Source organism: Cibotium barometz, chromosome 63 (assembly GCF_041138505.1).
Source record: "Cibotium barometz isolate CiBa-2024 chromosome 63, ASM4113850v1, whole genome shotgun sequence".
Classification (NCBI taxonomy): Eukaryota; Viridiplantae; Streptophyta; class Polypodiopsida; order Cyatheales; family Cibotiaceae; genus Cibotium; species Cibotium barometz.
Genome location: NC_141108.1, coordinates 31,759,795 through 31,772,830, shown reverse-complemented (window position 1 = coordinate 31,772,830; position 13,036 = coordinate 31,759,795). Strand labels below are relative to the sequence as shown.

The 13,036-nt window shown below is 46.7% G+C and overlaps 1 protein-coding gene and 1 pseudogene across 1 annotated transcript in view; both read right to left on the bottom strand.

Annotated features, from left to right (window-relative positions):
• Positions 1-6,234: 6,234 nt before the first annotated feature.
• LOC147603951 (uncharacterized) lies at positions 6,235-7,103 on the bottom strand (annotated as a pseudogene).
• A 1,308-nt stretch (positions 7,104-8,411) lies between these two features.
• LOC147603950 (cell division protein FtsZ homolog 1, chloroplastic-like) overlaps positions 8,412-13,036 on the bottom strand; it is a 28,998-nt gene continuing 24,373 nt past the window's right edge. The window contains exons 2-6 of the mRNA XM_086795969.1: positions 11,044-11,143; positions 10,730-10,959; positions 10,463-10,630; positions 10,132-10,365; positions 8,412-9,093 (exon numbers count right to left, since the gene is read on the bottom strand). Coding sequence (XP_086652095.1) covers positions 8,842-9,093; positions 10,132-10,365; positions 10,463-10,630; positions 10,730-10,959; positions 11,044-11,143 — 984 coding nt within the window. The 3' untranslated portion in view covers positions 8,412-8,841. The remainder of the gene's footprint in view (positions 9,094-10,131; positions 10,366-10,462; positions 10,631-10,729; positions 10,960-11,043; positions 11,144-13,036) is intronic.

Here is a 13,036-nt window from a genome sequence, read left to right as displayed (position 1 = left end):
GATCAGCCTCTGTACCTGGCTGATGCAAGAGCTCGAGAAGATCCAGCAAGACGTGATGTACCACATGGTCGCTAAAAGCACCTTATTTGTCACCACCACCCTCCCAGCCAAGGATAGCCGAGCTGTACTCCAATACAAAAGCTTCTTCCGAATGCTCAGAAGAAGCGGGGCAATCTGCTGCTCAGGTGACAAATCTAGTCCAATCTGGCATCCCAAATACCGCACTGCTGTGCCAAGAGGAATCCATCTAAAACCCGGGTCTGGGCTCCATGCCGGAGTGGGAGCGCTATTGATCCAAAAGACCACTGTCTTGCGCCAATTGATCAATGCTCTCAAAGCGGCACCAAAAACCTGTAGCGACTGCTCTGCCCTCTGAAGATTGGCCTCCTGGCCATGCAAAAACAATCCCGTGTCATCAGCAAACTCAGCATCGAGTAGGTCCTCACCCCGGACTGGGAGCTGGAAACCAACCTCCTCTGCCGTCAGATACATGCTCATAGCCTCAGCAAAGAAGAGAAAAAGAGACGGGGCAAGAGGACACCCCTGACGGACTGATCTGGTCAACTCAAAACTCGGCCCCCAACCTCCTGCCATCAGCACCTGGCTACGAGCTGTGGAATATAGAGCCGCCACCCCTCGAATCCAAACTGGCTCAAAGCCCAGGCGAAGCATAGTGCCCTCTAAGAAACCCCAATCGACTCTATCGTATGCCTTCTCAAAATCGAGAAGCATCACGACCAAGTCCTCACCGAGAAATCTAGCTCAGGCTGTCGCCTCCCAGAAGGTGAAAATGTTGTCAAGGATACTGCGCTCCTTGACGAATCATGTCTGGGTAGGATGAATCAACTCCCCAAGGAAGGGCTGGATCCTCAAACTCAAGGCCTTTGCTAAGACCTTGTAGACAGTATTGAGGATCGTAATAGGTCTCCAATGTCGAATATCATTTGACACTCCCTCCCCCTTAGGGGGATAAGAAAGCTCAAGCCCTCTGAAAAGCTTTGTGGCATCACCCCAGTGTCCAAAACATACTGAAAGCCCCTGCGGAGGCCTGGCCCCAAAAGGTCCCAATAGCGCATAAAAAAGGCAGGTGTCAATCCGTCCTCCCAGGGCAACTATGGCGCGGAAGGACCCTCAAAGCCTCAGCAAGCTCAACCTCTGAAAGAGGCTCACCCAGAACTGTGCGGATACGATCTGTGACCCTCCTCTGCACATGGGCCCACACAGTGTGTCTGCAAGCATCCCGTGCCTCGGTGGCTGGCTCCGCTGAAAGCAGGTCTCTATAGAACTCAATGGCAATGGCTCTGATCTCCCCGGGCTCAGTGGGCTAACGATCCGTCTTGCCTCCTGAGCTAGCGTACTCCTGCTCGAGCATGGCGGGGTCCAGTAATTTTAAATAACTCCCCAGTCACTCTATCACCAAGCTGCGTCCACTCAGAGACCTGGCGATGATAATAAAACTCATGTCTCTGCTCCTCTACCTCTCTAACCTCCTGGCGTGCCTGGCTCAGCTGGGACGCCACCCACTCACATGTAGGCTGCTGCTGCTGAAGGCGCTGGAGCGAAGCAAGGCTACGTTCCAAACGACGCTCCCGCTCTCGTGTCTCTCCCAGCCGTGTCAAGGCTACAGCGTGCAAAAAAGAGTTGAGCTCGATGAGTCCCTGGGCACACTGGCCTGCTGCATCTTGGTCAGAGCTCTGGCTATCATGCCATATCCTCTCAATGTCCTCAGAAAGACTAGGATCTGTAAGTACCCTCTCTGGGATCCTCAACTGCAAGCTGGTCTCCCGTGTCCTCTCCTCAAGTGTCAAAATAACTGGCGCATGGTCTGAAAAAGAGGTGCCAGCGAGAATGCCAACGGAGCCCCCACGCTCCCCAAACCTGTCGCCCACATAGAAGCGATCAATCCGTGATAGATTAGTCCCTCCCTGCTAGGGCGATCCGACCAAGAAAAACTAAGACTGTCCTGAGAGCGGGAGAAAGCCTCATGCTGCCATGCATCGGTGATCCGCAGTGTCATGCAAAATCGCTCCCAAGCTGCAAGCTCCGTGCCGTGCACTGTAACATGACTGCCTCCCACCCTATCGGCTGGGTCCTCAAGCATGTTAAAGTCTACCCCGACACACCAATGTGCGGCCTCGAGCAATGCATCCGTAACAAGGGTCCAAAACTCTACTCTGGCACTAGCATGGTTGGGCGCATAGACATTGAGCATGCCAAAGAGCTCATCATGCATCCTCAGAATAACGTACTGTGCTCTACCAGGCACAATGACCCCGCGATCCACAAGGCATGCCCGCCATACATCCGCAATGACCATACATACTCCTCCCTGCCCACCCAAGGGGCCAAACCCTGCAGACCAAAATGTGTCCCATCTACCAGGCAATCACCAAACCGTATCTCCGGATCTTGCTCTCACTCAAATGGTGCTCCTGCATCATCAGAATATCAATACTGCCCCCAACCAGACATCTCTGAAGCTCCTGCCTCAAGCAGCCATGATAACGTACATAGTGTGCGCCGCCAAGGCCTTGTATATTCCATGAGATAATCCTCATGGATGACCTGCTAAGGTGGAGGCTGTCTCAGCCGTACGGCGGGCCTTCGCAAGCGGCTTGGATGGAGAATAGTCCCCATCCGAGCCGCTACGAATCTGCCCACCCGGTGTGTTGCAAGAATCTCGGATCAGGCACCAGTGCCTGTGTCCCATGGCGACTGCCTCCCGCTCTCAGAGAGAGCAACCTCGTGTATGCATACATAACCAAGGTCGCGTGCTAGGTCTGCCACTATGCGAACCACCAAATGTCAAATCCCGGAGGCATCCACACTCCCGGTATCAAAGAAAAAATGAGCCAACTCCCAGAGTCGGCCTATCACGTCTGTCACCTCCAGATCGCTCACATGGTGAGAAAACTCAACTGCCTGAGTCTTCAAAATGCTAAGAGTGAGATCCAGAGTCCACTCCCGGTCGCTAGGGCCACAGAGAGCAAAGGAGAAGGCCACCGCTGAATCAAGTGCCTCCTCCCCTCGGGCCGGAGGTATCACTACATGAACTCTGATGGGTGCTGGCTCATGGGGGCCCTCCGCTCCAAAAAGCCGTGTGAAGGAGTAGTCAAAAGCCTCCAAGCGTTGTCTAGTTTCAAGACTACTCAGCCGACGGATAGAGGATATCCGTGAAGCCCGAATCGGCATGGTAAGTCTCCTCTGCGGTGCTCGAGCAAGGTCGGTGCTCAGTGCCCGCCGGACTGCAGGTGAGCGCCAGGGTATTGCCAGGGCCTCCCGGGGAGCAGAGGCAAGCGGAGGGGGAGGAGGGGGGGAGAGGGGGGTGGAGAAGGAGCCGCTGACAAAACGGGAGCGGGAACGGGAGGAGGCGAAGGTGGAAGCGAGGCGGGAGGGGGGACGGGGGAGGGGGGGTGGGGGTGGGGGTGGGGGTGGGGGTGGGGGCGAAGGAGGGGGTGCTGGCATCTCCTGATCCTCAGCCTGCACTGGGGTCTCCTCCTGGAGGGAAGCAAAGTTGTTCCTCACTGGAACCCAGTGATGCTGAGACTGGCTGCTGCTGCATCGGTCTCTGGGCGTGCTGCTGTGGCTGTCTCCCTCTACGGTGCCCCTGTCCAGGCTGCCACTCCGAGGTCTCTGTGGACTGAGTAGTTGTCCCGGAGGCTGCCTGCCGAGCCGCATCTGTGGGCGGGCCATCGGGGGCCTGCTGCTGCAATGAAGATCGGGGTCTCCTGCGAGGGCAGGCCTTGGCTTTGGAGATTTCACCAAGCTCCATATTTTACTTCAAAGATTGAAACACTATAGATTAAAGCTTGAGAACACAATAAAATCACAAGATTGAAGCCACCATACATCAAAGGTTGAAAACATAATAAAAGCACAAGAAGAAGACAAAAGCTATGGTTGCAACTCTCTCTCTCTCTCTCTCTCTCTCTCTCTCTCTCCTTCACCCTCACTTGTGTATTTAAATATTATATTTCCAAATTTAACCCTTGGAGCCAATAATAGCTTGAACATCCAAATTTGGGTCTTTGCCCTTAGCCAAATACACTTGCTTAAGCACTTGAAATTAAATATGAGACAAAACACACATGGTATATAGATGTGATACTTGTATAAATATGCCGCCACCAAAATAAGGCATGAAACCAAACCAAATATTAAGATTGGCACATGGCCAACTTAAAAATAATATTATGTTCGACTTTAATCGTACACAATGTTCACAAGCTATGTACAAAGCTACCATCCGTGCTCTGCACCTCAATTGGCACTCACATTGCTCATCACCTATTGCTCACAAATGTGATTGAACACATGAACCGCACAAGTCACAATAATTAATCGGACTCATCAACGATTTATCCCAACATGATTGTGTTCATAGGCACAAACACGTAACACCAATAACACTAACTCAATATTTAACACAGAAAGTCACCTGCAATACCAATAACACACTAGCATGGCCCCAAATGCATATACCACTAACACTAGATCATCAGTATTAATGTGGTTTTACCCATGATAACAACCACCAGCATGGTACAATGGTATCTCAAGTGTCCTCAATCAACCACAGAGTGGACAAAATCCAACACTTATGAATCCAACATGATTTACTAAACATTAATGCATTGTTGATAGTCCTTGGTAAAGCTCTCTTTTTGTACGTGCTGCGTCCTTGGTAAAGCTCTCCTTTTGTACGACTTGCGTAGTTTCCATGTCTAGGCCTAGATGCCTCAAGAGAATGTAATACAGGTGCTTGCAAGATGCATCACGCTCTGCTCTTCCCATTTTTCTTTTAGTGCATGAGGGGAGAACATCAATTGTCACCTCATATTCTTCTCCTTTCTAGATCTAGGAGTTGAAACCATACACTCCACATGCTTGTTTTCTTTGACCACCTTTTTTTTACACATTGCATTCCATATCTATAGCTATAGCTGAGTCCTTGTATACATATCCTTTGTTACAACTCCCTTCCACTGTAACCCTTGCCAAGAATGCAGCAATGGTCTTTGATCTATGTCAGTACTTTGCAAAGCATTGCTGAAATTTTTAAGCATTCATTTGCGTAGATAAGCTCTCTCTAAAACATTATATGATCTTAGAAGCCTAGAAAGAAATGGTTGTCAACCCAAGAGGCCTGCCATCGCTGCCTACAGGAAAGAGATGCATCTTGATAGGAGCTAACCATATCTATCACATAAATTGCAGAAAACCAGATCTCCTAAGAAAAGTGGTCTTCCCAAAAAGCTACGATTGTTGGTAAAGCAAGCACATGTACACAAGGCATAGCTAGCAAAACCACCATTGAAACACAAAGATTCTCTATTCTCTTAACCATTTGAGAGATCTCTAGAGCATACTCGTATAATGTCGGAATACGCAGCGGATATGGGACAAACAGCTGAGAGCATACGCAGCAAGACTCCATGATGAAGATGAACAAACGCAAGAGAGAACCACCAGCCTGAAAACACAGAACTAGGTGTGGAAGAACAAACACAGACGAGAGAGAGAGAGAGAGAGAGAAGCTGTATAAACTCTGCTATATACAATAGATCAGGTACATACAATACAAAAGGTGTGGGGGCAAGGCCATCTATATATATGGCCCTAGGCTGCTGGTCGGCCAGCCCAAAACAGGCCGACAGCTGCCCCAACTGCTCATGACCAGAAAAAACAGCAATCGGCCAGCACTGAAAAAAGTCATGTAACAACACGTCCAGTCGGCCAGCAGAAGACAACAGCCGACAGCGAAAACAGCCCTCCCACATCCGGCAAAACTGGGAAAACACCATGGAAAGTGGGGAAAAATGGAGACACACCTAACTGGGCAGGCACACCCACATCAGAGGCCCTAGTGTGTAATGTACAGACAGGAGATGACTGCTAACATACAAGTGCTCCTAGTTGCTGCTGATCAACCTGCACAACTGCCTCAGCCAACTTCTCCAAAACCCTTTCAATGACCATCTTCATTGTTACGGTAAAGCTTGGGCATGTTCCCGTGCGCGTCAAGGCTAGGGGGAGCATCTCACATTCTCAAGCTCATAGCGATGGGGCAGGTAGCTAAGGGCAGACATGTCGGATTCTGCTGGAGCTGACAGCAATGGTACATGTATTTGTTGTCCAGCAGAAAGGCACTACTTGATGGTTACAGCAGAGTTACAGTCGTCAAATTTCAAAGCTGGTTGACGTTGACAGCAGAGTTGCAGGCAACATTCCCATTCTGAAGAAGTTGAAGATCTACGGCTCAGATGCATCCTCCTGCGACCCCCCACCTTACGTTTGGACACAAGCAGAAACAGTGACTCCAACCTGGCCTGCAATGCATTGCACACACTTTAGCTCAAGAGAAGCTCAAAAGAAAGGACCTTGAAGCCGAAGAGACACAATGCCATTGTCCATGAAAACAACCTCCACATTTCCTCCATCAGCAATTAGGTAGGGCCGCACATCATTCAGAAACATGTCCACATTCTCCACTGTAAGTTTAAAGGTATCAGCAGAATACAGCCCCTTGCTTACAGGAATCCCTGTGTTTTCTCTATTCTCAAAGGTTCGCAGCTTCTTTTGTAATGTTCTTCATCTTTAGTCTGACCATCAATGGCATTGCTCTAGTCGTCTCCTTCTGTTGCCTGCAACGCCGGGTTTGAGCATCATCTTCTTTCCCTTCAACCTCATTATAAAGATTCACCCCATCGCTCTTCCACTCTTCAACTTTTTCTCATAGCCCTCAAACATGACACCACCATCACGGCCATCACCATGGCTTATCTCCCATAGATCATTATCAACAGAATTACCAGGATGGGGGTTTTCTGACATCAAAAGCCAATGCTGTCTTTCTTCTTCTAACCTGTTTCTACAGGACATGTGTACACCTTAACCCTAACAAAAGAGCGTTTCTCCTTTCCCAGTCCGTACAGATGATATCTCAGAAAAAAAAATTACATTTCTCGAGTACACTACATATTGCAAAGAGTTCTGTAAAAGGTAGACAGAATATAACATCTGCAAAGAGTTATGGAGTCCATCCAAAGTTTCAAGAATGGTATGGCAAAAGATTAGCCTACAATCAACAAGTTTTATTGCAAGGGCCTCCCCCAAAATTGGTTAAAGAGCACCATCGTACCCATCTGCACGGGGACCTAATGAATCCACAAAATTAAGAGACCTAGTTAACAATCCCATGGCCAAGATTTTTAGATCAGCAGGGAAAGCATACTTCAGAGAGTGGGCATAGCCCAGGGAATTTGATTCATGGTTCACATAGACTCAGTGAGAGCACTCCAAATGTCACACTAGGAGCTATAAATGAGGCCACCAAACATAGAGGGGAGAAACTAAAGTGATTCTTTGTGGATTTCCATAAGGTCTTTGATACAGTTCACAAACCAGACCGATCACGGGACTTGAAGAAATAGGCATGGAGGATGAGGTCATTGTACTTTTTAGCAGGTTGGTCATGTACACAAAGAGAAAAAACTATCAAAGCCAATGCATAGCATGAGGAAGGTCAAACAAGGCTGCGCCCTCTTAAGCCTAACTATTCAGGCTTTGCATAGATGAGCTCGTATGTTTTACCAACCACTTAGGTGACAAGGGCTCAACCTTATCTTAGACCGAGACTCCATATTCTTCTTTATGGAGACTACCTAGCACCTCTATCATGCAAAGGAGAGCAGTTGCAAAACATCTCATTATAATCCTCTGAAAGGAAAGAGACCTGAGTGTCAATCTTGCAGAGGCCCAAGGTCACAGTCTTGCATATGAGCTTTGAGGGGCTGCAAAAGAACACTTTCATGATCTACAATGGTAAAACAATACACATACTAGGGCTTGGTGTTCACATGCACAAATTATATATAAAACCACAAGCAAAGGCTAGATCGACAAGGGGATAAAAATCTCTTGCGCACAGAAGAGAAGCAATGATGCATTAGATTTTAATTGATTGCCACGTGAATGGATCTTCTGCACACACAAACTCACTAATGTTTACTCATCATTCAAATGCACACAATATTAACTTTATTTCATGGAGTTCCTCCCAAGAAAAAAAGAAGTCAAGGTATCAAATCGAGAGGGTTATGACATTAGTAGCATAATGATGCATTTCGAAGTATAGTTCATGAAACCACCGTCACTAGCATGCATCCAGGCAAGTAGCTACTGATGATAAAATAACATGTTAAAGCCCTTATATGCTAGATGTCTACCCTCACATGCTGATGTTTATGCTGATGCTACGCATTTGAATACATTATGGTTTTGACCACCGGTGCACCCATGAGGAGCCCATTACAGCATACCAACCTTTCTTCATTGCTTTGTCCTGTACAGTTCAGCAGCCGTGTGTGTGTATGACAAGACTAAATAATTGTGGACGCATGAGGAGCACGTTACAGCATAACAACCTTTCTTTGTTGCTTTGTCCTGTAAAGTTTTCTAGCCATGTGCGCTTATTACAACATACCAACCTTTCTTTGTTGCTTTGTCCTGTCCAGTTCAGCAGCTGTGTGTGCTTATGACAAGACTAAATGGTTGGCTTCTTCAAGCATTGCAACAGCCATTCATTGCCATGCTTGCATTCCCTCTTTAAAAATCTTTGTTAAAAGCACCATGCAGCAAAACTATGAAAGAATATTTGATGTAGTTCTCACCTAAATAGAGAAACTTTTATTAAATCACAACTTCTAACCTTATAATCAAACACAAAAATTTCCTGCTCAATCATGGTCCAAACATCCCTGACTGCCAAGTAGAAGTGGAAAAAAAAAACGAGACATTGATGTAAACCCAAAATGCAGCAGCTCAAAAATTCTGAACTCTCTACAGAAAACCCTTTCTGCCAAGACCTTGTGATGGTCTTGCAGAAGCAATAGGTGGTCGTTTCCAATTGCTATCTGTAGACTTGGCCTCTTCCACATCCTGCTTTGCTGCTTTTGGGTCTATTATACTCTTCTGGAATGTTTGAGAAAAGCCTGTAGCAACAATTGTCACATGAATCTCCCCGGTATATCTATCATCCACCACTGCTCCAAAAATGATATTTGCTGCTGGATCTGCCAAACTGGTGACCACCTGCACATTCAACGTAGTGAAGCCTCAGCTTTGCTCAAAGATTGAATGACAAAGACTGTCTGCAGAAGAAAGGACATAAACATAATGTCAACTTTTACAATCCACAAAATAAAGTATGGACCATTATCCAGTTTATTATCCCTACACGTATGTGTTTCCTGGCTCCACTCCTGTAAAGCTCCCTGACTGTCAAACGGATAAGCATCCAAGGCCATCCATCCAAAACTCTATGTGCTTCAAAACAGCCAACTACTGCTGATGCATCATATTGTACACATATCCATACTGTTGAATGGACTTCTGGGCTGCTGTATCAAGCTTCCGACCTGCAACTCCTCCATATGCTAACTCGACAGCTCACACAAAAGTGGTTTCCATGTCATTACCCACCTTCCCTCTTCCTTCTCTCAAAGACCCTCTAAGAATGTATCGTGGGATCTCAACTTAAAGTAAGGTCCTCTTCTGTAGCATTGTCTACCCTTACTCTCAGAGAAGACCCTACAAGCCAGACAAAAAGAATGCAGCATGCCATTAATATATTGGAATATTTCTTAGTAACTCTCATTTATGTCATGCACTCCTCTTCTGTAGCATTGTCTACCCTACTCTCAGAGAAGACCCTACAAGCCAGACAAAAAGAATGCAGCATGCCATAAAGATATTGGAATATTTCTTAGTTACTCTCATTTATGTCATGCACTTGTCATGTAACTAGTGTCATGAAAGTAGAGATCGTCCAGAGTTGCATGTTCTTTCCAACATGCCATGTCTAGTCAGCAGGTCCAATCAACATGCTTCGTTAGCATGCAACATCATCATGCTAAGTCAGTATACCACATCATCATGTTTAGCAAGCATCCCTTACAACTCATCATATGATGCAATCAATGCTATAAGCATCTTTAGTCTAGGTTCAAAATCCAAATAAACCTTAATCCAATGACTTGGTCAAAGGGGAAGTGTCTTTATTCTAGGGTCAAAAGTCAACAGACACTTCGAGCAGTCAAAAGAGAAAGCATTTGATGCAAACCACAATACCTGAGAAACTTTGTTGACTTCCTGCAATGTAAGATCCTTGCCACCTGTTATGTTGTACACTACCCCAGTAGCCCTTTCAATGGATCGCTCTATTAAAGGTGCAGAAGTGGCCTGTTGAGCTGCCTCCTCAGCTCGGTTCTTACCTGTAGACATCCCAACACCCAGCATGGCAGTGCCAGAGTTCGACATCACTGCCTTCACATCTGCAAAATCCACATTTACAAGGCCTGGAACCTGCACAGGAAAATAGAAAACCTAAATTCTACACATACAATTCATAATGGAAGGAGTATGTGCAGCAAGTACATTGGCTGGAGGTGAGCACTCGTACTGTGATAATGTCAGAAATGCCCTGTACACCTTGGCGTAGCACATCGTCTGCCAGAAGAAAAGCCTCTTGCAAAAGAGTTTGCTCTTGCGCGATATCAAGTAGCCTGTCATTTGGTATTACAATCAGTGTATCCACTGATTTCTGAAGCCTTTCAATAGCCTCCAAAGCCTGAAAATCATTGAAGAAATATTTGGTGTGGCTACATCACTTCCATAAAGTCAAGGACCATCACTAAATTTCTGTCATGACCTTTGTAAAAGAATGTACCTGCACAGCCCTGCGGCGACCCTCAAAACTGAATGGATATGTAACAACCCCTACAGTGAGGTGCCCTGCTTCCTTTGACATCCGAGCAACTACAGGTGCTGCACCAGAACCCGTGCCTCCTCCCATTCCAGCCGTAATAAACACGAGTTCTGCGTTTGCAACGGCATCTTGAATAGCATTCTTAGATTCCTCAGCTGCCTGTTCACCAAGCTCAGGTTTGCCGCCAGTACCTGCTCATCAGAAGCCTCACTACTTTCAGCATTAAATGATGAAGCACAATTAGGACTACCATTTACAAAGAGACGTGAACCGACCCAGCCCTCGTGTTATTTGTTCTCCGATCTGCAATCGTTGAGGTGCAGCTGACTGCACCAAAGCTTGAGCATCTGTGTTGATGGCCCAAAACTCTACACCCTATCCCATCCAAACAGCAAACCATTTTATAATACAATCCCATCAACAAAACAGCAAGAACATGTAAGGCCTTAGCAAAGCAAAAACAACTCAAGACGCTCAACTTTGTCCAAGAGGCCAAAACACCAGAGAGTCTGCCCTTACAAAGATCTATGTACTTGCTTGAATGTTTCCTCAAAATACTTCAAACTTGCTTTCAGAGGGGAAGAGGCTAACATGTCTTTAAACTATGTGTTGACCTTCAATCCTGAGGCGCTCGAAGGATGCTCTGCTCTTGGAATGTGTACAATCCAACCATCTGATCTAAGAGGTGTTACAACCAGTACACCCTGGAAGAGTGTGGGACACAATGGCAAAGTGTGGGACACACCAGTAATGCATGGGACCCAAAGGCAGCACACGATTGCACATCACTGCTTATGAGATTTAAGTGTGAACAGGTAACGTTCATGAGTGGTGGTTGAAGGCCAAAGACCTAGTGGTATGTAGCACGGGGCTGCCAGCAGAGATGCAAGGGGTGCGTGAGTATGGCGTGTGGCTTGGCGTCACTGATTATGCTTGATGTATTTCACTCCTCAATGGTAATGAAAATGCCAGTTTAAGGGGAGGGGACCAGCCCCATCTTATGGTCCCTAATGTTGTGCAAATGTGTCTTGATGGAAAGAAGCAAATCTTCTGATGTATATTTGTGAAATGATGCTTTGATGCTTATGCTGAATTCAATCGTTAATTACAATGTTTAAGTGCAAATACTCTTGGTTTATGCTTCTGGTTTGCTACAAAGAGTTGAAGAAAGCTACCAAAAGATGAAACCCTAGCATGGCATACTTTGTTTAACCACCCATCCATTTTATATACTAGTGGGCAACCCACGGCCCAACATTGTCAAACTACCAGGTCTTTCCACAATGCAAGTGAAGACAATAGCAAACAATATCTTCCAAATGACTGGCACCCCTCAACCCTTCATAACCGTGAGAGTACCATGTGTCACATACACCCTGCACTGGAGTGCTATGTGACACACTGGCTCTACATCAGTGCACCATTCATCAATAGGAATATTTTGTCGTAGCCCCATTGTGAGCCCTCAATCCACGGACAATCAAGCACCAACTACGTAGGTCAGTCTCTCTAAGCCTTGGAGGTCGGTCAAGTGTCAGTCCTCTCTTACCCCACTTGGAGAATGTATCAGATAGTGCATACAGTGTCAGCCTTAGTATTAGGTTTGCATTAGGAGCATTAGGTAAGCCTTGGGCCAGGCCATGGCATGGTCAACCCATAAAGGGCATCATCCAAGCCATAGGAGGGCTTGGGCGGCCAGTCGGCTGCCCTTCACATGCCCAATGGCTGTCGGCCAACACAACAGCCTCACCATGGGCTGTCAGCCAGCATAACAGCATCCCCATGAGTAGTTGACCAGCATCATTGCCTTTAGGCAGCAGTCAGCCAGCAGATTAGGAGGATGGGATCTAGTTGTGGAAAGCATCAGGTCGGCTAGCACCAAAAACATTAAAATATTAATATTTGTCCACAAGCAGTTGGCCGACAGGGTATGAACCAGCCGACTTCATGCTTTTGTAGATATAAAAGCATGTGCATCCCTCCCACTCATTCATTCACGTATTCAGCAAATTCAGCACCAGATAAGATCATTTCCAAGCATTCCCAGGTCTCCACGAAGGGCATCTTCAACATTCAGCCAGCATATGTGCATTCCTCAGTTTTGGGGTTGCATAGTGATCATTGAAGTGCCATTCAAAGGAGCTTGGACAGCATCTAGATCAGCCTGCGTTAATGAAGAAGACCGAAAGCAAGCAAACCAAGCTACCTCCAAAAGGCTTCATCGTGGGGCTATGCAACTCCAAAATCAATAGTTGATAGCTGCTATGT